This window comes from Sturnus vulgaris, chromosome 3 (assembly GCF_052056855.1).
Source record: "Sturnus vulgaris isolate bStuVul1 chromosome 3, bStuVul1.hap1, whole genome shotgun sequence".
Classification (NCBI taxonomy): domain Eukaryota; kingdom Metazoa; phylum Chordata; class Aves; order Passeriformes; family Sturnidae; genus Sturnus; species Sturnus vulgaris.
In genome coordinates, this window is record NC_142245.1 from 6,816,688 (window position 1) to 6,842,855 (window position 26,168).

General features: G+C 52.1%; 1 protein-coding gene across 11 annotated transcripts; it reads right to left on the minus strand.

Moving 5' to 3' along the window:
* KIZ (kizuna centrosomal protein) lies at nucleotides 1-26,131 on the minus strand. Of its 11 annotated transcripts, XM_088160839.1 has the most exons (13): nucleotides 25,545-26,131; nucleotides 23,814-23,876; nucleotides 22,499-22,644; nucleotides 20,830-20,921; nucleotides 17,708-17,942; nucleotides 17,032-17,185; nucleotides 13,970-14,080; nucleotides 13,522-13,623; nucleotides 12,298-12,433; nucleotides 11,586-11,712; nucleotides 7,909-8,008; nucleotides 1,773-1,816; nucleotides 1-294 (listed from the first exon to the last, which is right to left on the minus strand). In XM_088160839.1, the coding sequence occupies exons 2-13, from the start codon at nucleotides 23,840-23,842 to the stop codon at nucleotides 191-193; spliced, it is 1,380 nt and encodes a 459-aa protein (XP_088016965.1). In that variant the 5' UTR covers nucleotides 23,843-23,876; nucleotides 25,545-26,131; the 3' UTR covers nucleotides 1-190. The 11 variants fall into 11 exon arrangements, 8 of the variants coding, with proteins under 8 accessions (XP_088016965.1, XP_088016964.1, XP_088016966.1 ...); XM_088160838.1 differs by lacking the exon at nucleotides 25,545-26,131 and having other exon boundaries at nucleotides 23,814-24,270; XR_015802109.1 differs by lacking the exons at nucleotides 1-294; nucleotides 1,773-1,816; nucleotides 25,545-26,131 and adding exons at nucleotides 6,134-7,011; nucleotides 7,115-7,216 and having other exon boundaries at nucleotides 23,814-24,277.
* Between the last annotated feature and the right edge of the window lie 37 nt (nucleotides 26,132-26,168).

Below are 26,168 nucleotides of genomic sequence, written 5' to 3' on the forward strand. Positions count from 1 at the left end.
TAGGACCCATCGTGTTTATTTACATTTCCTTTGCCAATAAAGTGAGGAGCGGAGCTTCAGCCCGTGGCACGCTCACTGTGTAAAAAAAAAAAACCAGCTTGTTTCTTCCCACACCGCTTGTTTCTTCCCACGCCGCTTGTTTCTTCCCACGCCGCTTGTTTCTGCCCTCCCAAAAGCCAGCGGGACAATCTCAGTCATAGAAGTCATCGAAGTCATCCGAGTCTGTGCCGTGGGTCTGCGGGCGCAGGGCAGCCTCCAGCTCGGAGCTGCTCTCCTCAGATTCGCCCCAGAACGCTGCGGGAGAGCACACGAAGCAGAGGGGTGAGACCTTCGCCGTGGCCGTGCCGTTTGTCACAGCCACGAGCACGGGACAGCGCTCCGAGGGCTGGCAGCTGGCATCACCTGGGAGCCCAGGTGTGCGGTGGCCGGCGGCTGTGCCGACAGCAGCCCCATTCAGAGCTCCATTCCCACTCCATTGTGCCGCAAGGTAGCCGGGCAGAACATTTGCACTCCAAGCAATTTACTTGACCAGCTGCTGCCTGAATCGCAGCTTTGTCTATTCTCTTGCCCTTTCTCCCCGCTACTTGACCCTGCGGTGAAGTCACCAGCAGGCCGTGACATCACAGAGTTGGCACAAAAACAGCAATGATGTCACAAGTGAAAAATCACCACTTTGAGATCAGATCAGAGCAGGTCCAGGCAGGCCTGATCTCAGTGGAGCCCACGGCTTTAACCTCGGGCTCTGGGAACCAGCAAACCCTCTCACTGACAGCAGCAGAATGCCAGGCAGCTCAGAGTGCCTGAGAGATTTCTGGAGATAGGAATTCTTTTGACCCATGGATAGGACAGAGCGGGAAGAGTGGCACGTGAAGTCAGGGCCACAGTGGCTGACAGAGCCATGCTCTCTGTTCTCAGCCATTCCAGAGGCTGCTGGCTGTCCAGAGGCAGCTGGGATGAGGGCCAGGGCTCAGCCAGGGGCAGTGGCACGAAGACGTGTGTCACACACAGCCACGGTGGCTCGCGTTTGAGGCACTTTGGTGCCTCTGACGGCACCAGCTGCACGAACACCTTATCTACAAATGCAGCAGCTGCATCTTTCATCCTCCATCCCCGGCCCCCTGGGCTGCAGGGCTGTGCTCCACCGGGAACATCAGAGCCAGCCCCATGCTGAACGGGTCCGAGACAGCAAAGGCGACGCCAGAGCCTTTCAAGTGCCACCAAAGCAGCCATCCTTGATGGCATCCCTACCTCAGTTCAACGCCACACGGCTAAACCTGGGCATTTCGGAGTGCCAGCGCCCTGAGCAGGGCTCCAGCTGGACAGATCCTGGCTCCCAGGGCTGCCGGGAGGCTCCATCAGAGGCGGCTGCAGGCCCCGGTGGGCCTTGCAGGGGGCACAGGGGGAGCTGGAATGTGTGGGCAGCAAAAACATGCAGGGCCCAGGCACTGATTCAGAACAAAACCAGCCTGGCCATGCACTAAACCATCCCAGGACCCAGGGCAGACCACGGAACCCGCAGGTTTCTCCTGCTCCAGGTTCCCTCCACCTGCTGGTCACTGGCATTTGGTTAAAGCCTGCAAAGATCCCAACCCCACAAACACCTCCTCTCTGCCCTGGCTCTGTCCTCCTCAGCTCCTTGCTGGCTCCCACAGGACACAGGAAAATCCCATGCTTCCCCATTTCTGGACTTTATACAGGCCATAACATTGTTCTGGGAGGGCTTCTACGGTATAAATTTAACTAGAAAGACACTAATTTGATTTGTCTCTTACCTTTGGATTTTATGGCAGCTACCGTCTCCTTCCGCAATTCAGTCCTGTAAAACATTTCAAACAATCAGCACAATGTCTCCAATCAGAAAAACATTAAGCAACTTTTTAAAAAATACTGTGATATGGTTTAAAAGAACAACAACCCGGTAACTTCTGTAACTATTTTTTCCCCCAAATAACTATTTAATCACGGACTTCTTCACCTGAAAGGTGGAGAAATTCATGCACAGGAGGGACGCTGTTCCAGCTGTTCCTAGAGTCACTCCCCGGTAACAGCACCGATTTACACCAGCACTGAGTTAAGGTACAGAGGAGCAGGGTCCTGCCGAGCTGCTGGGAAAGGCAAAATCCAAACAAAACCAAATCCTCGCCACTGCTGCTGCCTGCACTTCCTCCGTCCCCAGCCCCATGGCAATGTGCAATCCCCGCCGCCTTTGATCTACCTTGATGTGTGTGCAGCCCGAGCCTGCTCTGCTAAATGGCTGCTCTTGTGTCTGGAGCATCACAGGCCCTTTTGAATCTCTCAAACAAGCTGGAATCATTTTGATCTTTTGTTGTGCAGCGCGTGCATTGTGTTGGGGCTGGGCAATAATCGAACGGGGGCAAACACGGGGGAGAATTAACTGTTACGGCAGCAGCGGTGCTGCAAGAAGCTCCAAAAACAAAGCTTCAGCTGATTTTAATAAGGAAGATCAAATAGGAGATATTTGGGATATTACTGGGCCAACCACTGAAATGTAAGCCGGTGTCAAGGTGCAGTTGGAAGCTGTGGCCTCAGTCACAACAGGACTCTATGAAATGTCTGATTTGCTGTGTTTCATTTAAAAACGTGGCAGCCAATAAAGACAGAAGTGCCTTAAGTGGGGAGCTGCAAATATTCCACTATTGTGGAGGCGTTTGTGAAGGAGACAAAAAAAAAGCAGGGATGGGTCCTCGCTTGCTTACCCTCAGTGTTCAGTCAGAATTTGGGATTGCAGCTGGAAAGCCACATGTAAAGATTCACACATTGCAGCTAGCAGTGGTGCAGCCACTCTTCCTTTTAACCCACAGAAAGCTCCCACTGTTTAAATCCCGTTTCCTCTCCAAAGAGCAATTCCCAGAATATTAAACACAGCCCAGGTTCCACCAAGGCGCCGAACCAAGTGAGAGCTCTAGCAGAGTGCTGACAGTGATGTAACTCGTTATGACCTTACTCAGTAAAAAACTTTAAACTGGTGGGCTTCAAAGGTTTCTGCAGCATTCCTTTAGTGCACCATCCCACTGCCTTTCCCTTTTATTCCAAGCAAAACTCCACACTGCCTCGTACTCTCACTTCCCCTTCAAAGGCCTTCACTCGACAGGATACCCAGAGAGGATTTGAAGCCAGAGCCTCTGAGCTGATAATGGTGAACATCCCGAGCTCCTGCTCCCTTTGGCCAGATCTCCTGGCCCTCAGCACCTCCCAGGAGATGCTCCACGCATCCGAGGCTCAGCCCATAAGAGGCTGCACTGTTTTCCCCGGGGTGTGGAGCAGGAAACCACTTGTTGCCGAGCTGCAGCTGGCGAGGTTCCTCCTGTGGATGCTGGCACAGGAACCATTTCAAGCAGCTGAGGAGGAGATCAGGGGGGCAGCAGCCATCGCTTCCCTCAGCCACATCCCGGCCTGCTGCTGGGAAGGGAGCGTGGGCTTCCTGGGATTTTCAGTTAGCTTCTCAGCAAAGCCATTTGACAAGTGAGTTTTTGTCACTTCTGTCCCACTTCTCTCCGTGGTCCAACCCCACGACAAACACCAGCGGGTCGGTGCTTTGGGTCCAGCGCTGAGGATCACCAGGGAGGGCTGCCCACGTCTCCAGGGCTTGTTCCTCCAGATCCAGCTGAAGGATCCGTGGAGAAAGGACCACCGTGGCTGTAGGAACGTCTGCAGACCTTCCCACTGCCACCCCAGCTTCCCACGAAGAGGAAGGTCAGAGCTGGCAGGAGAGCAGGGAGAGAGATGTTTGTGTTCTTCCGAGCACCATCCATTCCCTGGGGTTCATCTTCTGGGGCTGACCAGGTGTGGGATGGGGTTCACTCCCCAGAGAGCCTGGAGCCAGAGCCAAGCACAGCCATGCCCAGAGAAGGGAGATGGGGACAGGCTGGCAGCAGAGGCTGGCCAGGACATCTGAAAGGCTGGACAGCAGCTCCCCCAGCAAAGGCCAGGGTGAGGAATGAGTGCAGCACTGGGGTATCAATGCCAGGGTGAGGAATGAGTGCAGCACTGGGGTATCAATGCCAGGGTGAGGAATGAGTGCAGCACTGGGGGATCAATGCCAGGGTGAGGAATGAGTGCAGCACTGGGGGATGCAGCAGCAGCTCGGCCGTGGCAGCGCTGGCCTGGTGGCCGCAGCACACAATGGGCACAGACCTCCACCGAGACATTTTCGGGCTGTAAATGGAGCCAGGCCGGGTCCAGCACCTCCTAATCCCCTGTCGTGACCCTCCAATACCCATTTACACATTCGCTTCTTCCCTAAAATAATTCCAAACTGAACCCGGGCTCTGACAAAGGGCAAACCCAAACCGGTTTCACTTCAAAGAGCCTTTTAATCTCTCCATTTCTCTGATGAAACGGGCTTTTTGTACTGAAGATGCTGCAACAGTAAGAAATGAAAAAGCTCCAAGAAAATATTTTTTTCCTCTATAAAGAAAATTAATATTAAGGGGAAATTGGCAGCACAACAAGAGCCAAGTTAACCAAGGGGGCTTGATGGAAGACAGCAGAAAACCTTTACTGTGGCCTGAGGGTTTTCTTGCCAAAGCACCTGTTGAACTCCTATGTTCTAGTGCCAAGCAAAAAACACGCTCCAAAAATTGGGGAAATCCTAAATGCCAAGGGATTTTCCCACCCTGGAAAACCAATTACCTACAGTACATAATCTGCACAGTGTCACATAGGCAGTGTAAACTGAAAAGTCCATTCATCATGCCAGAGCTGGAGTAATAACACTGAATTTCAGTAATTACACTGCGAGTAGGACCACCCTTATTTTAGGATACAAAGATTCCTGTCGAGCTGCGTCTCAGACTGGTCTCTGTTTGGATTCACCACGCTGGAGGGAAAAAAAACCCCAGTGACACAAAGATGCATCACAGTGCTGTGAGGAAGCTGCGCAGGAGAGCAGGGGCAGTGCCAAAAAATCCTCTGTTCCCTCTGTGCTCGGCCGGCAGATGTTGGTGCCTCTCCCCACAAACCTGGCAGGGCACCCACCCCGACAGCTCCGCTTCTGCAACAGCTGGGGGAGCAGACAGAGGAAACAAAGCTCCCACAAACCGCTGGGACCGCACAGAACCCTGCTGGAATTTTCAGCCGGCTTCTTACAGAAGCCGTTTGACGACTGGGAGCGCATCGGGGGGAATACCAGCATGGAGGATCCCGCCTTGTTTCTGGGTGCACCTCCCAGGAAGCCAGCCCGAGGCCACGGCACTTTTCCTGGCTTTCCAAGGGAAATGCGTTTGGGCACATCCCGGGCGCTGCCAGCCCCCAAGCTCTGGGACGTCTCCTCCGAGCACAGCAGAGTTGTCGCCGCGGGACTGGTTTGGGAAAGGGGGGGAGCGGGGGATGCGCAGAGCCCGAGTGCCCCCCGATGGCCAAAGCACACGGGCACAGGGACGATTAAGAGATGAATTCGACTCTGCCAACTTCTATTTGCATGTCACTACGGCTGTGTCGGCAACGGGGCTGAAAGGCGGCCTTCAGAGACCCCCCCCAGCGTCCTTCCAGCCGATTAATTAAAGTTTGAAATACTTTACACCGTGTTGGTGTCCTGACAAATCCAAAGCGGGCTTTGGTTCCCAGCTGATAACGCACCTTTAATCTCCAGATTATTTGGGAACGAGACAGCACGAACAAGTCAAAGGAACAGAAGACGCCTGCCTCGGAAACGAGGGGAATTCCCAGAAAGCGAGTGACCTCCACTGGCTGCATCCATCATCGCTGCAGCCCCCCGCAATGCCACACACATCGCTGCCCACCCGCCCGCTCTCGCCGCCGGCCCCGGCCCTGACTCCTGCTGCCTTCTCCCCCCCAGCGCCGTGTCCCCCAGCGCCCTCTCGCCTGCTGCAGCACCCTGACACCCCACCCAAAGGTGCGCCTCCCTGCGCGGAAACGTCCCCCCGGGAAAGCACGGGAGCCAGGGAGAAGCGGTTTTCTCGCTGGAGGTGGAGCGGGCGGCGTTTGCGGGAGAAGAGGAAGCTCTGGCATGCACCGCCGAACAAAAGGGAACAAGTGGTCTTTACTCGGAGAGCAGCTTCCTATTAAGACTCACTCCGTCGTACATTATGCCTTTCATCCCCACTCAACCACAAAATGATTTTGCTGTAGGAAATACAATGGCAGAAAAAGATTTACATTGAAAGAATCTTTAATAATAAACTGTTGCAGATCTGCCTACTTCCCCATGATTTATAATACAATAAACATCGGATTCTATTAAGTCTCATGCACTGAAGACACGCACTGAAAACCCGAGTATGAAAGCCCTCAATTCTTCCCTTCTCCAGGCCCATAATAGTGAAACGAGCATGGATAAATGTGCTAAGAGTATCTCTTTGCATCTTTTATAGCTTGTGTGTATCAATCTGTAAAGCTTATTAAGAAAGTCATTGCTATGCAAAGCAGCACCCAATCTCTTTCTCTTGCTTTTCAACAGCGCGCAGTGTTTAGCCAATAGGGCCGGGCCCCGGCCCCTCATTCCGCATTCATAACATGCAACATTTGCACAATGTGTATCTCAAAGGCTGCTGAATAGAAAGCCTTAATACTCATGTAAACAACTGCAAACCAATTACTTAATGAATCAGGCCCACACATAATGAGGTGCCAGACAAAGAGCTATAAATGCATTTTTGCGCCCGAGCCTCCGCTTTAAAGTAAAATCCCTCAGCTGTAGTTTGGGCTTAACTGGCACATGATAATTATTGTCTGGGGGACATCAGAGGAGCCACGGTTTTTATTCCGGTCCGGCGGGGTCCGCGCCGAGGTCACTCATCAGCTCAGTGACAAAACGCGGCAAAGGAGAATTTATAAAGTGCCACGGCCGAGCTCGCAGGGATGTTTATTCTCAAGTAGTGGGTTTGAGACCACTTGTGAAAGCAATAAAGCCCGAGGAGTGGCTGCTGGAGCGGAGCTGCAGGGCTGCAGAAACGGCACGGCACGGCACCAAACAGCTCTGCCTCTTCCTCCTCCCTGTGCTGCTCCCAAACCCCGCCGTGGCTTCCCAGCCTTCTAAAAAAAATTTACACTGACTTGCTGCTCCCAAACCCCGCCGTGGCTTCCCAGCCAGCCACTTTCCCAGTGCAAAAAACTCACTCTTGCACTGACTTACAGCTTTAGTACCGTGGATTTTTGAAGCAGCGTCATCACGTGCCCCTGCACAAACGAGAGGCTTGGAATTATAGACCAGAGGGAATGATTTGAAATCTATTACCTATCAAAATTGGAGAAAAAAGGAAAAAAAAAAAAAAGGCAGAAAAAAATCTAACAGCGTCTAACCGAGGCAGAAGTGGCTGCAGGCACGGCTGGCCAGCAGTGCAGCAGCAATGGGCTGTAGCTCGGAGAGCTTTTATTTTAAATAAAAAAATAGTTACATTTAAATGACACGTTTTATTCAGCCACAGTGATCCTGTGAGTTCTCAGGGCCCTATTCTGTCCTTCCTGCTGTCCTAAGCTTCAGGGAAGGGCTAAAATGGAACCTTTCAAAAACTCATCTACAGGAACACCCTTGCATTTCACAACACAAGGCAGGATAATCGTTGGCTCATGGTTCTCAAAGTTCCAGGAAATAGGAAAAGAGGAGACAATTGAAAGAATTCATCCCACACCAAAGCAGCAACGCCAGTTATCGATGCTGGGGTTATTAATGTGCTTCAATTATAGAAATGCTATGATTTAACAGCAGCTGCAGAATCAGAACTGACCTCACCCACGGCAGCCTAAAAATCCGTGGAGCAGGAGGATCAAAAGCAAGGAGAAGCTCATACCCTGAGGTTTGAGCAGTGCTTGATTACAGGAACAGCAACTTTAACCCTGGTCCAAGCAGGAAAAGAACTGAGGGGAGTTTCAGCCCTTTCCTGTGGGGCTTTCTCCCTCGGGGCAGCATTCCCAGTGCTGCAGCCTTACCTGGAGGAGGGAGGAGTGCTTCCATCTGACTCAGAGCTGCTTTCCAAATGTGTGCCCGGGCTGCTGCTTCCTTCGGGACTGCCGTGCCTGGGATCGATGCCTGGGCAGGAAAAACAGGGGCTGTGAACTTCCCAAGTTCCCATTTACAGTAAGCAGAAAGGTTCTTTTTGTTCTCCCTCCCCTTAAATGTAGATTATTTGGGAATGCCACAGATAGCTCTGTGTTTTCAGCCATTCTCTTGAATGAGACAAAAATAAGTAAGTCCTATAAAAATCGAATTAAACGCATATCTTGCTATTTCTGTGACTTAAACAGCCAAACACCCAACTATTTCAAAACCTTTTATCCCCACTTTCCTTTCTTCCCTTTTCCCCTGCTCTGTGGATCTCATTTCCATTCTGTAAAGATTGATTTAAAAAAAAAAAAAAAAAAGAAGAGGCAAATGGATTCATTCACTAGAGTCAGACAATTGCTCATCTTTGTATTCGTTTCCAAAGCACATGATGCTAAGCACAAATCCCACTTTAAAAGGCTGCTTTGCATATATATTTTATATATATATGTATATGTTTTTATCTACAGCACTGAAACTATAACCAAGCCCTGCTATCAGCAGTGTCCCAGTCCAGGATGATTCAGTATTTTTGTCCACATTGGATTCTCCACTTCCCAACCTGCTGGGCACATTCCCTGTCCCTTCTGCACTTGGATTGCAGCAGCAAAAATCCTGCTTGGTCTCAGGCACTTCCAGCAAAGAGGTGCCAGAGCCTGCCCAGGAGGAAAGAGAAAACAAGAATGAGAGGGAAGAAAGATAAAAGGGGGAAAAAAAGAGAATTTCTCATGATGTATCACAGCTCATGGCATTGCCTCTCCCCCAAAAGCAGAGCTCAAGCTGCTGCTGCCTCTGCTCGAAGCTGCATGAAGAATTTCCAGGCAGAATTCACAACTCCAGAAAGACTCTGAGGCTTTTTAGGAACTCGAGTGTCCAGGCTGAGCTGCTGGATGGCATCATCCAGGCTGAGCTCAGTGCAGTGCCCACCCTGGTGCTGGCCCGAGGAACTTCATCCCAAACCATATCAAACCATATCAAACGATATCAAAGAGAGCAAAAGGCTGAGTGAGACTTCTGAAACGCCTTCATTGGTGCACTCCAAGCAGAGCCACGGCATCCTCAGAGGAGGACCTCACCAGGAAGGACGTGTGGGAAAAGTGCTGGCAGGATTGCTGGCTCACTAAAGGTGGCCTGAAAAGGGAGGCACATTCCAGTTGTGATCTTTCCTGTTCCTGTCTAATACATAAAGAAGGGCCAATCTTTTCTTCCTAACAGGGCTTTTCCTCCTTATTCCTCCAGGAGATTTTAGACCTGGAGAGCAGCTGGGGGTGATGTTCCAGCTGCTGTAAAGCAGAGCCCAAGGAGTGCAGCAGTTACACCATTTTTATTCAAATCCTCCACAGCCTTAACGCCTGCTCAAATCAAAGACAAGTGAAGGGGAGAGAGAGAATCTGGTTTTGTTAAAGATTTAACAAACCTGCCCCTTCAATAAAATCAGCAATTTCCTATTCATAAGTGAGACTCTTAAACAGTCATCCAGCAAAACAAGAAATAATGGGTTTTATCCTTCTTAATCTCACATTATTCGCCTACCTCAGGAACAGCCAAAGAGCTGAACAATTTCTTTTACAGTCTTCTGATAAAAAACAAAGCATCCGTGGAGGAGCTGAGAAGGAGCCCCTGTATCCTCCCATCACCTGATACCACAGGACACTGCTGCTGTCAGCCAGCTCCTCTCTGGGCCAGCCTTTAAAGCCCTCAGCCTTCCCTGAGCTCTGGACAGGGCACAAAGAACCAGCACAATTCTGGAATATTCACAGACACGCAAAGGAATTAATTGTTTGGTTCTCTTTTTACGTAACAGAAGTAAAAGAAAAAATGAACCAAAACTCCAGAAGCATTCATGAGGTGCCATCCTAAAGACTGCTTGGAAGTCCATCAAACCCCAAAGTTCAAATCAACACTTTAAATACCGAAATTAAAAAAAAACAACCTAAATTTGTATCCCTTAAGCTTCAGAAAAACAGCGAAATAATCATGTATGGATGACCATCAAATATCAGTTCATCTAAACCCCTCAAAACATGTTGTTTGAGCCCAAAAGCCAACACACAAGAGATGTGGCTTCTGTTTTTAGGCTCATAATGACTCCAGAGCCCCAGGGCCACAGCAAATGGTGATGATAAAAGGGAAGGAGCAGCTGCCTGGCAGGGAGAGGAGGGGAGGGGAACGAGGAGCCCGCAGAAGATCATGGGCCGAAGATGAATCATGTCTGAAAGGAGCAGCTTGGCTTTCAAGTGAGGTGTGAGAAGGCTCACTCCTGGAGACAGAGGAACAGCACACACAGCTCCCTTGCAAGGGACACGCTGGAGCTGGAGTTGTGGCTTTGGCCGAGGAGCTTCCTGCCATTTTTACACGCAGGAAGCATCAGCACTTGCTCTTGGCTCAGGGCAGACATGGAACACGACTACAGGGAATTCAGGAGGTGCTGTGCTCCCCAGCTTTGCTCTTGGCTCAGGGCAGACATGGAACACGACTACAGGGAATTCAGGAGAGTGCTGTGCTCCCCAGCTTTGCTCTTGGCTCTGTTTGATTGTGCTGGGTTTGCTCCCTGTGCCAGCGGGGTGGGATTGTATAACGCTGTGGAATGCTGGGCCCGAGGTTAACATGCAGCCACCCTTCCACCTGTAATGGGAATCTTTGCCACCACACTTCCCTGCCTGCTCTCATCTTCACTCCAGCCTGTGACTTCTGGATGTGAACACTGGTAATGAAACCATTTCAAAGCAGCAGCCATCAGACCGCTTTGCCTGCTTTTAAGCCCTACTCCCTTTAATTTCCCACTTTTGTTATCTCTTGTTTATTGATCTAAACTATCCATTACTGCTCTTAAAAGCAGCTCCCACTGGGAGCATGCCACCCTGGCTCTCTGTAGCTTCCTCACAGAAGGACAAGCCAACCAAATGTCCCGAGGAATTGCAGACCTGATGGATTTGGGAAACAAAACAACCCGCAGCAAGGCCCGGCGGCGGCGGCGCCGTGTGCCAGAGCCACAGCAGGAAATGAGCTTAAATCAAAGTCTGCACATAAGAGTGCGTGGATTTCGGAGCCTGGAGCAGCCTGTTTGCATTTGCTGTGCAAAGAGCACGGCAGCCTAATTGCCTGCTGCTGCCAGATTCTGATGGAAAGGGTGCTCCAGGAGCAGAGCAAGCAATGCCATCGCTGGAATCATGTATTCCCTCTGGTGTGAAGGAATGAGCTGGGCTCTCCTCAACACCAGCATGTCCCGAGCTGGGAAATGGCCCCACACGAACCCTTTCATTTTTGGCAATTCCTTCTGCAGTCTGGCAGAAGGAGAGAGGCAACAAATGCATCTCCCAGTTCCTAAATGTGCACACAGAACTCAGTGATCCATTTGACAGTGGCCACAGGGTTTGGCCTTTGCTCTCCTGCACAAAAACCCACCACCACAGGTATCAAATCACAAGCAATACTGAGATATTTAGGAAAATCCTCCAAATCCATCAGAAATGCACATTGATCTGCCAGCAGCTACAGCACAGTCCCCTGGGGGTTTGGACAGAGCAGGAATTTGGAGTGGCAGCCAGAGCTGGAACCCCCTTACCTGCTTCTCTCTGTGCCAGTTCCCTCTGCTTTCCTTCCCCACCGTTGGTTGGGATCGATGGCAGGAGCAGAGAGGATTCATCACTCTGGACAGTGCCAGGCTCTCCTGGAAGGGCCTCTCCCAGCACCTGAGCATTCAAAACACAAACAGCCACAGCTCCATTATCCTGCCCTGGAGCTTTCCAGCAGGCATTCAGGCTGATCTAACTCCCGGGGTAATCTGCTCTCAGGGTGTTTCTGTCAGATGTTCCACCCCCTGGCTTCTAGGCTGTTCCTCTGGGGCTGGTTTGGGGGCAGAAATATGGACTTGAGTGTGTAAAACCGACTCCATGTTCTGCCCTAACTCTCTCACTGTTCAGGAAAGCAATTGTTCAGCAGCACAGTAAGAGGCTGAGGCACTCACAGCCTATGGAATGCCATTCCTGTTGATTTATTTAAATAGTTGCCTATCACCTCCTGCATTAACTTAGAAAAACCACGAGTGTGCCACCATTTATAAAATGCTCTGTGTGTTCAGCACCAAACCTCAGTCTGCTTAAAAAAAAGTCAAAATACATCGTTCATGATAAAAATTCCCAGAGAATGACAAAGGGAGAAGCCTTGTGATGGTGAGCTCGTCCCAATGCTTGGCTAGCACGAAGGGTGAGGACCTCAAAAGCTCCCATTTCCTGTGGGATGAAACGCTGGACTTATTTCCCTGTGTCAGTGCCCACCTGACTGTCCTGCCCCTCCTCTGCCGAAGCCAGCAGCTGCTCAAACATCTCTGCCACGCCCTCCGGGAGCCGAACGCGGTGCTGCCTCAGGAACAAGCCGTGGTGGCCCAGGAGCGTCCTCAGCGCCTCCGTGTCCCTGAGGAACAAACCGGAACCCTCAGTGGGATACCCCACCCACAAGGGCTGGGAAAAGCCACCCCCCCCCAGCTGGGCCTTCATTCCCACGTTGTCTTTTAAAAATGTTCAAAGTGGAAAATCTAAGAAGTCACTTGTGAGTTCTGCAAATGTGGGCAAGTTGGGCGGGGGTGACCATCATCACCATCATCATCATCATCATCATCATCATGCCTGCCCTGTCCTGAGGCTCAGGATCCAAAGACACAACCCTGGTCTCGGCACCATCCCCGGGGCACAGCTAGGCACCCAATGCTTGCCTTTTGCTCAGAAAGAATAAAAAGGGGGGCAAAAAAAGCCGAACAAGGTGCCTTTTAACGTAGAAAATCTCAATCCTGCAATCCTTTTGTTTGCCAAAGCTGTTTGTTTTTCCTGTTGCTCCAGTGAAGTTTCAGAGGAGTGAATTCCAATTAACTCCAGGAGTGTTTGTCCCTAAGAAACCATTCAGGAGACACAAGGAGCTGCTGGTGCCCGCAGGCATATCAGCCTCAGGAGAGGCAGGTACTGCAGAGAGACCCTTCTGCAGCGCTCACAAGTGCCCCGATCCTGCCAGCACTTGAGCACTGCGACGGGGAGGGAGGTCTAGACACAAGCTAGGCAAGGCAGAATGGAAATTGTTTTCATTCCTGGGTTAAAGAGACCTGGGGAAAAAAAAAAAAAAAGTAATTCTCACTTGTCCTTGTGGCATATGCACGGGAAAAAAAAAGCCCATTTTCAATAACTGCACTTTGCTGTTTTTAAAGGCCACGTGCATCTTCTGTCTCACACAGAATAATTTCCTTCTCAAAATTACATTTCCCCTCCTTACTTTCACATCCTGGGAATGGCTGGCTGAGGGTGTCTGGAGTTCCCGCAATTCCCTGAGCTGGGGGATGAGCTGGGGGGACCCCGGGGCTGCCCTGTGGAGCAGGAACCATCACTGGGGACGGGGAGGGAAATAAAGGGAAAAAGCCACGAGGCTCTGGTGGCTCTGTCCGAGGGGCAGCACGGACCTGGGGCAGAGCCAAGGGTGTTCCTCAGCCCTGCTCTGTGGGTTCTGTGCCCGTGTACCTGCTGTGCTCCTCCAGGAGGCTCCCAATCCCTGGGGACACGGCCTGCTGGAGCTGCTGGAGCACCATGGCTTCCATCACCTCCAGGTCACCCTGAACCAGCCTGCAACACAGAGCAGGGGGGACAATCACCATGAGCACAGCCCATCCCATCCCAGAGACAGCCAGAGGGACAAACAAACATCCCTGGTGCTCTGTGGCACACGTGGGACATCACAGGGAGGTCACACTCAGCATCAGGCCTGTTTGGGGCACCTCTTTCTAATTCCCGAGGAATCCTCCCATCATCAAGTGCCTGCAGGAGTCTCAGGCTGTGCAGGCTGTGCAGTGCTGCCAATAAAGTCAGCAGAATTCCCAGTTCTGTACCCAGGAAGCTGAGGAGGGACTTTCTGCCACTGCAACACCCTGGGGATTCCCTTTGCTCCATTCACGGTGTTTTTGTCACTCACCTGGGCAGCTCCGAGGGCTGGCCCTGGTACAGTGCCCGGTGCTGGGGGCTCGTCCTCTCCACCAGGTCCTGCAGGAGCTGCAGTGCGTGGCAGAGCTCCGACAGCTCTGTCCTGCGGAGGGACAGACAGACAGACAGTGACCGACGTGTGACAGGGCTCCCCCCTCATCCCGCACCTCCTCCCAAACTGCCTCGCTGGAGCTTTCCAAAGAAAAGGCCAAAACCACGTTCCCGAGCTCTGTAGGAAGGTGGGGGGGGGGGAAAACAGCACACGAGCAAACAAACCGTCCAAAAATCAGGCGCTGCACGGCAATCACCCCGCGCCCAGCGCTTTCATTCCTTCACCTCCGCAAGCCACACAAATCTGGTGACCACCTACAGGTACGGGACAGCCCCGGGACCTCAGAGGGGTTCAGATGAGGCTGCACCTCTATAATGATGCAAATGAGGACTTAACCACTGAAACAATGCTGCGGGCTAATCCCGGGACAGAGGTGGAAATGGCTATTCAGGTCCCCGGCTGCCGCTTTGTGCTGCTCCCAGCCCAGGTCCCGGCCGGCAATGAGCACCGCAGCTGGGGCAGAAGAGAGTTTTCTTTCTTTCCTTTGCCCCACATGCAGGAGCTGACACGTTTCCACGGTTAACCCTGGCTCGCTCTGCCTCCAGGGAGAAGCTCTGCGCACAAAAACTCGCGGCTCTGCGCTGAGCCGTGCCCAAAGCTGTGTTTTCCCTCCGAGTGTTGGGCAACAGTGAACAATTAAGTGGGGGCTGCTGTGTCTTTAGTCGAGTTTCCTAGACATTTAATAAGCAAAACAATGCCAGGGAGATCACATAGGCGGTTAAACAGTGCTTTCTCTTTTTCCCCCAGCCTTACAAACCCTGTATTCCAGCGGCCGGCTCGTTTCCCATTGTTTTCCTCCCGCTGGGTGGTCCTTCCAGGGTGCCACTCGAGAGGGATACAATAATAAAAAGGGAAGGGGAAGGAAGGGACACCAACATAAAGAAAAACAAAATGTATGACAATCTGCAGCAGGCTACGGATCAGAGGTCAGCAAACAAGAGGTCCTTCTCTTTTACAGGTTGCTTCCTGGAAACAGTCTGATTAAGCTGACAGCTTGAATTATGTGTTACATTTTGTAATGCACAATCCATCTGTGCTAAGTCCTCCTCAATGCAGCTGAAGCGGCACAGGCATAAGCTCTGCCTTTTTCCACCCCCTCAGCTCAGGCCTTAAAATAGTCATCATCTTTCTCCAGGCTAATTCTCAGAGACCCTCTCCCCCCCGCCTCCAGCCCCCCGGGTTTAAGCCCTCAAAGAAAGGGCTGGGTGCTGCAGGGAATGGTAAGAGGACACGGAGCCTTTCCCCTCGGATCAGCTGCTGACAGGAAACCCATGCTGGGAGAAGGCAGGAACACCCACCTTACTGCCCAGCCATCACCACTTCTCATAACTGGGACCTGCAACAGCACGCAAACCTTCTGCTCAATCACCTTGCCCAACAACATCTCCCCTCCTCGGCTGCCAGCCCTTCACTGCAGGGAAAAAAAAACCCTGAAACGCCTTAAAACACCATCCCTCGTGCTCATTTCAGATCATTCACCAAAAAGTGTATGAACGGAGCTTCCTTCTGATGCCACACTGACACTGCTGCAGTGGGGAGAGTCCAAGCTGCAGATATTTCAACTTATGGCAACAAACACACAGAATTTGGCGAATTTCAGCACGCTTCTTCAGCCGGCACAGGAATTTGGCAAGAGAAAGCCACGGGGGCTGGAAGGACATCAAACGTTGTGAATCCGTGGTGTGACAGAGCAAAGGAAGCTGCATCCCCACACTCTGTGTAACGTGTACAATTGAAATTCGTGCACTAATCACTCCCAAGCTCTTGCACAGAATTTTTGCAAGACGAATTTTGCGAGGCTGCCCGGGGAAGCCCACCTGGCTGTGAGCACAACCAGGGAAACGGCTCCTCCTCCACCTCCTCCTGCCGCTGGATCTGCCTTTTCAATTTGCAGGCAAAGCAAATTAAAACCTCCATCGTTTCCTGCAGCAGCAGCAAGCAGTGGTGATCCCACTTCCATGGCCTTGAGAAGCGGAGGCATTCAGCTTGGCACAGCGGGAGGAGAGCGGCTCCAGCCGTGCCCCGGGGACAATGCAGCCGCTCAAACCTTGTGCATAATTTCCCCGGGCCTCGAGAGCTGCCCCGAGCATCGTCAGGCGCTGCACAGCGAGGGGAGGGAACACAAGGTTAAACTGGCTCTGACTCCTCTCGCAGAGACGGGCACTCGGTGCTCTGCTGTGATTAACAGGTGGGATACAAAGGGAGGGAGGGATGCGGGAAAAGCTATTTACATGCAAATCAGATGATGTTTCCATAGCGAGCAACAGCCCGGTGCAAATGGGAAGGGATGAAGTTACAGAAGTGTCTGCCCGTGGCCCCCAGCTTCTGCTCAGGTGTCAACTCCCCAGCCAGCAGTGGCCACAGCGTGCCCAGGAACGCACATCCACACATTGACACGCTGCAAACAACCAAGGTGGGAGAACCCGACCAAACTGCAGAAGAGCAGAATTCCCTCTGCAGGAACGCTCGTTCTCCACCCAGGGCTAACAGCGCTGCTTCCTGTGCACCGTGTGCCACTCGGGACCTGCCGGCCCTCCGGGCTGAGCCGGCCCGGCCCCGGGGACCAGCCCTGCCCTGCCGGGACAGGGATGCACTTCCCAGTCTCACGAGGGCGTTGCGGGGCCGAGAATCCTGCCGGGATGGATTTCCATCCTGCAGCAGGGGACGGGCCCTGAGTCTGCAGAGCACTGCCCACCTCCCCTCTGTTTCCAAACAAAACGCTCACACAGTTCAACCCCTGCAAGTTTTGCCAAGCAGAGTGACTGGAACAAGATTTGTGTACGTTTAAACTGTGTTTTAGCAACAAATCCTTCACTTGCCAGCTCAGACCCCAGCGAGGTGCCCGAAGGCCCTGAATGCCCAGCAGGGTACAAGGACAGGGGAGAGCTTGGTGTGAGCTTTGGTGACCAGCCCAGCTGACCCAGGGAACAGGGAGGTGGTACCTGGCTGGTGCTGAGCTGTCCAAGGGCTCCAGAGCCCGGGCATCCCTGCCCTGCTCCTGCTGTGTGCTGGGAATGCTCGGCCTCGCCTCCTCCTCCTCAGCAGGGACTGGCAGCTCAGCACTGCTCCCCTGCCTGCTCAGGCCAGGCTTTGCCCCTGTAATAACGATAAAAAATAATGAACCAAAGAGATAAAACCTGCACTTATCCTTCTCAGACATTAGCAGGAGCGTGGAATAGATCACAGCGTGGGAAATGAATCCAAGCTCACCCACACTGCTCACCCCTCATGGGTGAGGGAGCACCCCTGCATCCGTGCATCTATCCGTGCATGCATGCATCCATCCATGCCTCTGCTCCTCTAGTCTGGCCCTGCCCTCAGCCCCTGTCCTTCCACGCTCCTCTCACAAGGGGGAGTCCAGGGAAGCTGCAGCCTTTGGGGTTTGGGAACTCTTCAAAAGCACAGACACCAGCTACCTGACCAAATGAGCTCTGTGGGAATCACCCAGCTATCCTGCCCCAGCTCTGAGGGACAAGGGAGTCAGCCTGACCCAGAAGTGACTCCTCTGCTGAAGCAGGAAGGAACAGAGAGGGGAAAAAAGGACTAAGAGCCACCACAGCCCAACCAGAGGTGCAGGAGGAACAGAGGCAGACAGGGACACATCCCTGTGGGACATACCTGGAACATGTCCCGGCCTCAGGGAGGCTGAGCTGAGCTGCTCAGAGCCTTCCTCACTGGCAGCCAGCTCCCTGTGTCCTGCTGCTCCCTCCTCACTCTCTCCAGCAGTGCTGCCAGTCTCAGGACAGAGTCCTTCAGGGGAGCCCAAACCTCCTGTGCCCGAGGCAGCTGGGGTGGAACAGCCCAGCAATTCTCCTGGCACGGCTCTACTGCTGCCAGTCCCAGCCTGCAGCACCTGAAACACACGGTGGGACACGGCTGAAGGAGACAAACAGGAGACAAACACCCAGAGCTTCCCGAGGACGGCATGCTGGGCTCTGAAAAGTGCCACGGAATTCAGGAGTTGGCTGTGGCAGAAGCTGCCTGCACCCCCAGCCCGCCCAAAAGGGACCCACACACAGCAAGGACTCAAACCCATCTAAACGGTGCCTGGGAAACCTTTGGGATGAGGATCCTGCACAGCTTTGGAGACCCTCACATTGTGAGCTGCCCAGAGGGACCATGGGGCTCCACGTGTGAATCACTCAGCAGATCCAGCTTCCCTCACGTCCCAGAAAACTCAGTTTCACTGCCTCCCTCCTGCTCTTCCCGTGCTGGCCTTTCCCACCAGGTGACGTGGGACAGGGAGCAGACATTCACATTTGTGAACTTTCCTCCAAGGACTGTTGAACTTGCCCAACAGCAGCCCCAGGAGCAGGACCACTCTGCTGTAAATCCCAATGTTTTAACACTTGCCTCTTTTCCTTTGCAAACCTACTCAGGACAATTTAGGAGGAGTGGCTGCTGCCACCACTGCTGCGGGGTCACAGTCTATGCAAAGCCAAAATGAGCCATCCTAAGGCCATTGCTCACTGAGCAGGGCTTCCTCTGCAGCCCCAAATCCCAGCAGCACCATTTACAGCCACCTCCACACCTCTCCCCTCTCTTTTACTGCCTGACCTCTTCCTCCCACACCAAGTCAGCTGCCAAGCCCAGCTGAAAGGAAACAAAGGCATCTTGTCTGCTCCGTGACCAAGGTGCCTTAAAAAAAGCTCAAATTCCACGTAAGAGGAGCAGAACAAAAAGCCACGAAGTCACTTGAAGCAGTAGTTAAAGGTTTGCCACTCAGATTGAGTTCACAGCTTATTCCATCACCTCTGCTCTCAGGTCCCTCCTAATTACCTCTGGGGTGTGGGATCTGGTGCTTTCAAATACCTCCTGCCAGGCCTGCACGGCTCTGGCAGCTCCTGGGTGCAGAGATGGATTTCAAACAGGCACAGGCACAACACACATCCCTGTGGATCCCCTTTCCCCAGGAAGGGACTCCAGCACCCAAAGGTGCTCCTGGGAGGTTCTGGCACGTTCTTCCCAGCACAGAGCCATCCCTATCCCAATGCTGGGAAATAAAACCCAGCTCCACGAGCTGGATCCTGGCCTGATCCCATCACTGCTGGGATGCTGACTGCACTCTCTCTGTGCCACATCACTGAGAACAAACTCCTGTGTTTTGGACAGAAGAACGGGCACCTTTGAAGGGCAGAAAAGGGAATTAGGAGCTGAAACACAGCCCAGGGACATGGGGAAAATGCCCAAGGTAACCGAAGTTACCTCTGTGGTAGGAGGGAGATGAGGAGGAGGAAGAGGGCAGGGGATAAAGGAATCCACAACCCATTATTAGACACAAAATGACATTTTTGGGTGCTCACCACACTGTCATAGTGCCCAAAAGCCGCCCACGGTTCTTCAACCCCCAAGTCACAGCACAAGCCTTTGATGCTCCAGTACTGATTTTTCTAGTACCAACTCTTCCATCAGCTGGAAATCCCACTGCCACAGTGCCTGCCCTAATTGGACAGCTCACATTCCAAAATCAACTCACCTTTCCCCACACCACCTCCCAATTCAAACCTCAATTTGCACCCCCCCCCCCGCCACAGGCCTGCCTATATAGGTCAAGGCTGCTAGGCTTCACTGCTTTGTGTATTACAGTTTAAAGAACGCTCTAAATTCAAGGTTTTTAACTTTTTAATCTGTGGGGAAAACTTCCTATAAACTCAGATTAACGACTGCTAATGCACTGAAGAAAGGAAACCAAAAACCTTCCTCCTACTATAAAAACAAAATAGTGTGGCCTCTGTTTCTTTTCTGATAAGAGTCTTAAATACCAAACATTTAACTGCATAATAACATTCCCTGGCAGCCAGCAGCCTGCTTAGCAGATACATAAAGCAGGTAAAAGGGGAAAAAGTTAATTTCTTGGCTGAATGATTCCATCGGTAGCTATAGGGCAAACTAGAAAGTCTTTTAGTAAAGTAGCAGTTGATTCTTCTATCAATCTGCAGCACACACACTCTCTTCCAAGGAATGCATTAAATATGAAAATCATATCCCGTTATCATCTGCTCCCAGCTTTCAGCCCAGTAAGCTTTCCTTAATGAATGCTGTAGCCTCGGGGACGGCGGCTCCTCGCAATAATGGAGTGCTGCTCCCGTCCCGCCCGCTCCTGCGCCGCCTGGCTGAGGGGCTCCCACACACAGTCACAAGTGACTACTCTTGCCAGCATGCTCCAAGTTATTACTAGATGTTTTTTAGACATTTCATCTAAAAGGGCTTTGCTGCTTTTAGTGGAGAAAACAGCTCTGGTCTTGAACTGTATCATTTATATGGAGATAGGAGGAGGGATTAGGAGCCTGCATTACTGCAGATATATGGCAGCAGATATTTAAGTATTCCTTGTCAGTCTTTTTGTCTGTTCCTCAGATATGCAATCTCCTTCTGCTCCCTCTGAGGAAAGGTCAAAAGACACGAAATTATAAACACGGCGCACGGCTCCGGGGCTGCAGCTCTGCAAATATCCCTCATTAGGAACATTTCCTCCTCGGGCACGGCCACCTCCACACCAGCCAGCGCAGGAATTACAAAAGCCAACAAGAAGACGTGTGCAAACTGTCGGAGGTTTTTTTTTTTTTTGTTTGTTTGTTTTTTTTCTAATTCCGGCTCTCCGAATCAAACGATTGCACTTTTTACCCGGGCGCTTCTCCTCCTCCCGGGCTCTAGGCACAATTTCACGGCACAGTCCCCGTGGAAAGGCTGAGCAGAGCACAGGAATAAAGCCCATTCTCCCCCCCCCTCCTCCACGTTACCTGCTCGCTGGATCCTCCCTCCTTGTCACCTCCTGCTGACGAGCCGCCCTCTCCAAGGGATAACAGGTTTTTAATTTCCCTCCCGTACCATTCCTAAAAGGGAACAAATCCGTCACACAAAACTGGAGGCCCGACAGCCCCGACAGCCCTCCCCAACGCAAGAGACGCCACTTTGCAAATTGTGCCCCTCGAAATGCAAAGCCCCCAGAACCTTTTTAACCCACATTTAAAAGCGGGGGGATCTCATTTGCTCCTCGAATCCCCCAGAACAGCAGTAACTTGTTGACTGGTGTTTGTTCATCTGCATCCCAACGCTATCTGTAACACCAAATTATTGCTGCTGCCTCCGGACAATGACTGGCCGTGCTCTGGGAGCTCCACGATGTGTTTTTCGTGCCCCCCTCTTTACAACTGGCCGGGCTGCTGTGAGGAACAGTCCCTGGCAGATGCTCCAGAGCAGCCTGGCAGGGAAAGCTCGGTGCTGGCAGTGAATCCTGCACACAACCAGCTCACCCTGCACGGCTGCAGCTCCCACGTAGGAGCCTGGAATTCCAGGGAACAAAAGCTCACCCCTCACCTGAGGAGTCGAGATGCTCAAAAGAGACTCAGATGTGACTCCTGGATTTTGCTGGAAGATGAAGGGAATTTATTTATGCTCCCGAAAATTACTGGCCAAACACAGGGAGCGAAAGTGCATCTTTCAGAAACAAAAGGAGTTTTGTGAGCTACGGCCACGTAATAAATGTGCACAGAGTTGTGATAAAGCACTCCTAAAGGGCATTGTCTATGGAAAAAAAGGAGAGGAAACAGCAATAATTTCTTTCTGTGTACTCCCATGATAGATTAAATGATTGCATGCTCCATAACTCTCCTGCTTTCCATAACTAACACGGAGGAGATGTCATTTGTTCAGCAGCTCCGAAAAGTGACTGCAACTTGGCAAAGATAAAATGGATGGCACAGGAACATCAACATGGAAGGACTGAGCAAAAACCCCTCGTGCAGCTCGACCTGTGCCACGGGCACTGGGACTCCAGCTCTGACACTGCACCAGGGCTGCTGAGGAGGAAAAACCCCTCAAAAACAGCAGGGGAAAGCTGGCAGGGCAGCACGGCTCCCCTCCTGCCCTGTTGCAAGGGAAAATCAAGGGCAGGGAATCACACAGCCCAGGGACAGGCTCTGAATTCTGGGCTCCCGCACTGCAGCCAGGAAAAGATGTTCTGGGAACATCCAACAGGCACTACCTGGGCTGCTGCTGCGTGAGGAATAAACCCAGCCAAAGGTTTCTGAGAAAGCAGGAGAGAACTCATTTCCCTCCCAGACTGTGCTCCCCACCCCCAAAAAAACCTGGCTCCGTGCACCGCTGGCACAAGCTGGCGTTGCAATTGCATTTTTAAAAGTCTGGAATCATCGCTTTGCAAAGTGCCAAACTGTACTTTAGGGAACAGCATGACAACGTAACAACAACAATAATGATAATGATAATAATAATGTGATTCAAGGAACCTGAGGGCTTGGCTTTTCCTGACAGCATCTGTTGAATCTGGGACACTTTTACCACCTGAAATACGGCCCCTGGTGGAGTTTGCTTCCAGCTCTAGGACACACCAGGAGATTCCTGCGTGCCAACAGCAAATACCCGTGACCGAGCCTTAGAGAGAGTTACTTCCAATCTCCCGGATGCAGCGCCAGCCCCTGGTGTCCATGTGAGCCCCCAGCCGCAGGAATTCGTGGCGCAGGGCGCGGTTCCTGCGCAGGGCCAGCTGCTGCCGCTCCGACAGCGCCTCCAGGAGCCTCTGCAGCCTCCGCCTCGCTCTGCAGGGCAAACAACACGCACTGAGAGGTGCGAGAACACACCAGGAGCGTCCCTCAGGAGGCTGTGCCTCAGACACACACAGCAGCACCGAGGGGGAGCTGCCCCACGCCCCACAAAGGAGGAGACTCGTTCTTCTGCACACGTTCAAAATCTCCTGTAACTGTGTTTTAAATGTACTAGTCACTCCTATCTCGTTAAATCAAGATGAAAACTGGAGCAGAGGAACGTGTTCTGAAAGTCACCCAAGCGGGAACAAGGCCGAGGCTGAGGTTTCAGAGCTGCCCAAATCCATGGTGCCACCAAGAGGAGCCCTGGAAATCCACCTAGGCCAGGTCCCTACAAACCAGATTGCTGATGTGCCCCCAGGGCAGCCACGGGGCATTAATGCCAGCGCAGGGAAATGGGCACCCCGGGATGGCCCTGCCTCACAGCTCCACTCCAGCCCAGAGGGAAACTGCAACCCAGAGAGAAACTGCAGCTCTAAATTAAACCAAACCCAATAAAACCAGGAAACAAAGTGCATGTGATGCTGCCCCACCTGTCCAGGCCCTTTTCTAAAATTTGTATCTGCATTTTCTGCCCCTTTCAGAAGAGGGGCTCCCCCAGCACCCAGCACACCTGGAGCTTTGCAGAACTCCTCTGGGGAAACGAGTGGAACATTGGATGGATGGAACAATGGAACATTCTCAGCCCTCTCTGGTTGTTGGGACTTCTGGATTTTTTTTTTTTTTTTTTGCTTTGGTTTGCTGTTTAGGGTTTGGGCTTGTTGGGGTTTTTTTTTGTCCAGAATGTCCATGCAATTTACATTTAATAGACACAGCAGAAAGAATCCAAGGAGCAGGACCAGAACCTGGAATACCCCCTAGGGCTTCTTAAGGCTTTCAGCTTTCTAAGACCTTGGGATTCTCCAGCATGGACTAAGCTGTGGTGATTTTGTAAAAATAGGAAAAAGCCAACATGCATGTTGGTTATTCCCAAGATTTTACTATCCACAGAATGAGGCATTTATGTTACTGCTGCAGTTATTTCATCAGTAACTTGAAGACATGAATTTTGCATTACACTTAACACGTGAATACAAATGTATTATTACCAAAAAACCTTCAATATAACCAAACCTTTGCAACTCAAATAAAATAACCCCCAAGAGGATTTTAAACTGGCTTACAGGTGTGGATCAGCCATTGTGTATTCCATCTGCTGCCTTCCTAATTCCAGCCTTTTGGCTTCACTGGAAGAAAAAAAACAACACAGAGTGAGATAAAAGTGTTTCACCATCTCCCAATACCAGAACTAAGGGGTTTTGCTGAGCAGAGAGGTCAGATTTGCTGGCAGTTACACACTCAAGGGCCAGCCCAGCTCTGAACAACCCTAAGATTTCACTCTTTTTTTCTCTGTACCTCATTGGAACAGGGCTGCTGGCAAGGGAAGAGATTCCTGAACATCCACAAGACAGCTAGAGACCCCAGATGGCCCAGGAAGGGCTGTGACAAGGGGCCAGCACCAGGAAATAATCCCTGGCCAGGAGAGCCTGAGAGGAGATGGAAGGTCTGGTGACACATCCAAGGGTGGCACATCTATCCATTCATTCATCCATCCATCCATCCATCCATCCATCCATCCATCCATCCATCCAACCATCCATCATCCATCCATCATCCATCATCCATCCATCATCCATCCATCATCCATCATCCATCATCCATCATCCATCCATCATCCATCCATCATCCATCATCCATCATCCATCATCCATCCATCATCCATCACCCATCCATCCATCCATCATCCATCATCCATCACCCATCCATCCATCCATCATCCATCATCCATCCATCCATCATCCATCCATCATCCATCATCCATCCATCCATCATCCATCCATCCATCCATCATCCATCCATCCATCCATCCATCATCCATCCATCATCCATCCATCCATCCATCCATCATCCATCCATCATCCATCCATCATCCATCCATCCATCATCCATCATCCATCATCCATCATCCATCCATCATCCATCATCCATCCATCATCCATCCATCATCCATCATCCATCCATCATCCATCATCCATCATCCATCCATCATCCATCATCCATCATCCATCATCCATCCATCCATCCATCATCCATCATCCATCCATCATCCATCCATCCATCATCCATCCCTCCATCCATCATCCATCCATCCATCCATCCATCCATCCATCATCCATCATCCATCCATCATCCATCCATCATCCATCATCCATCATCCATCCATCATCCATCCATCATCCATCCATCATCCATCCATCATCCATCCATCATCCATCATCCATCCATCATCCATCATCCATCATCCATCCATCATCCATCATCCATCATCCATCCATCATCCATCATCCATCATCCATCATCCATCCATCCATCCATCATCCATCATCCATCCATCATCCATCCATCCATCATCCATCCCTCCATCCATCATCCATCCATCCATCCATCCATCCATCCATCATCCATCATCCATCCATCATCCATCCATCATCCATCATCCATCATCCATCCATCATCCATCCATCATCCATCCATCATCCATCCATCCATCCATCATCCATCCATCCATCCATCATCCATCATCCATCATCCATCCATCCATCCATCATCCATCCATCCATCATCCATCATCCATCCATCATCCATCATCCATCCATCCATCATCCATCCATCCATCATCCATCCATCCATCCATCCATCATCCATCCATCAGGAGCTGGGACTGGCTGTTCAGCTCCTCCAGAACGGGAATAGTGAAGGAAAGACAGAAAGGAGCTGGATGAGCACAAGGAGGGGAAAGCTTCCCCCTGCCTGGGGCGAGAGCCGAGCCGAGCCCCGTGGGGCACCCGGCTCACCTGGGGCGGGGCTGGGGCCGCCCATCGGTGCCCGGGGGCGGTCCCAGTGGCCGCTCCCGATCCCGCTGATCCCACTGGTCCCGCTGATCCCGGTGCCGTTCCCGGCGATCTCGGTCCCGGTGATACCGGTTATGTTCCCGGTGATCCCGCTGATCCCTCTGGTCCCGCTGATCCCGGTCGCGTCCTCGGTAACCCCAGTCCCGTTCCCGCTGATCCCGGTGCCGTTCCCGCCGATCCTGGTGCCGTTCCCAGTGATCCCGGTGCCAGTCTCGGCGCCGTTCCCAGTGATCCCTCTGATCCCGGTGCCGTTCCCGGTGATGTCCCCGGTCCCGTTGCCGCTGATCTCACCGGTCCCGCCGATCCCGGTCCCGTTCCCAGTGATCCCGGTGCCGATCCCGGTGATCCCGGTCCCGTTGCCGGTGATCCTGGTCCCGTTCCTGGCGATTCCGGTCCCGTTCCCGGCGGTCTCGGTGCCGATCCCGGTAATCCCGGTGCCGTTCCCGGCGATCCCGGCGATCCCGGTGCCGATCCCAGTGATCCCGGTGGTCCTGGCGGCCCCGCGCGGTTTCCGCCGGTGCCCACGTGGAGCTCCCGTCGTGCCCCGCGCGGGACCCCGGAAGTGCC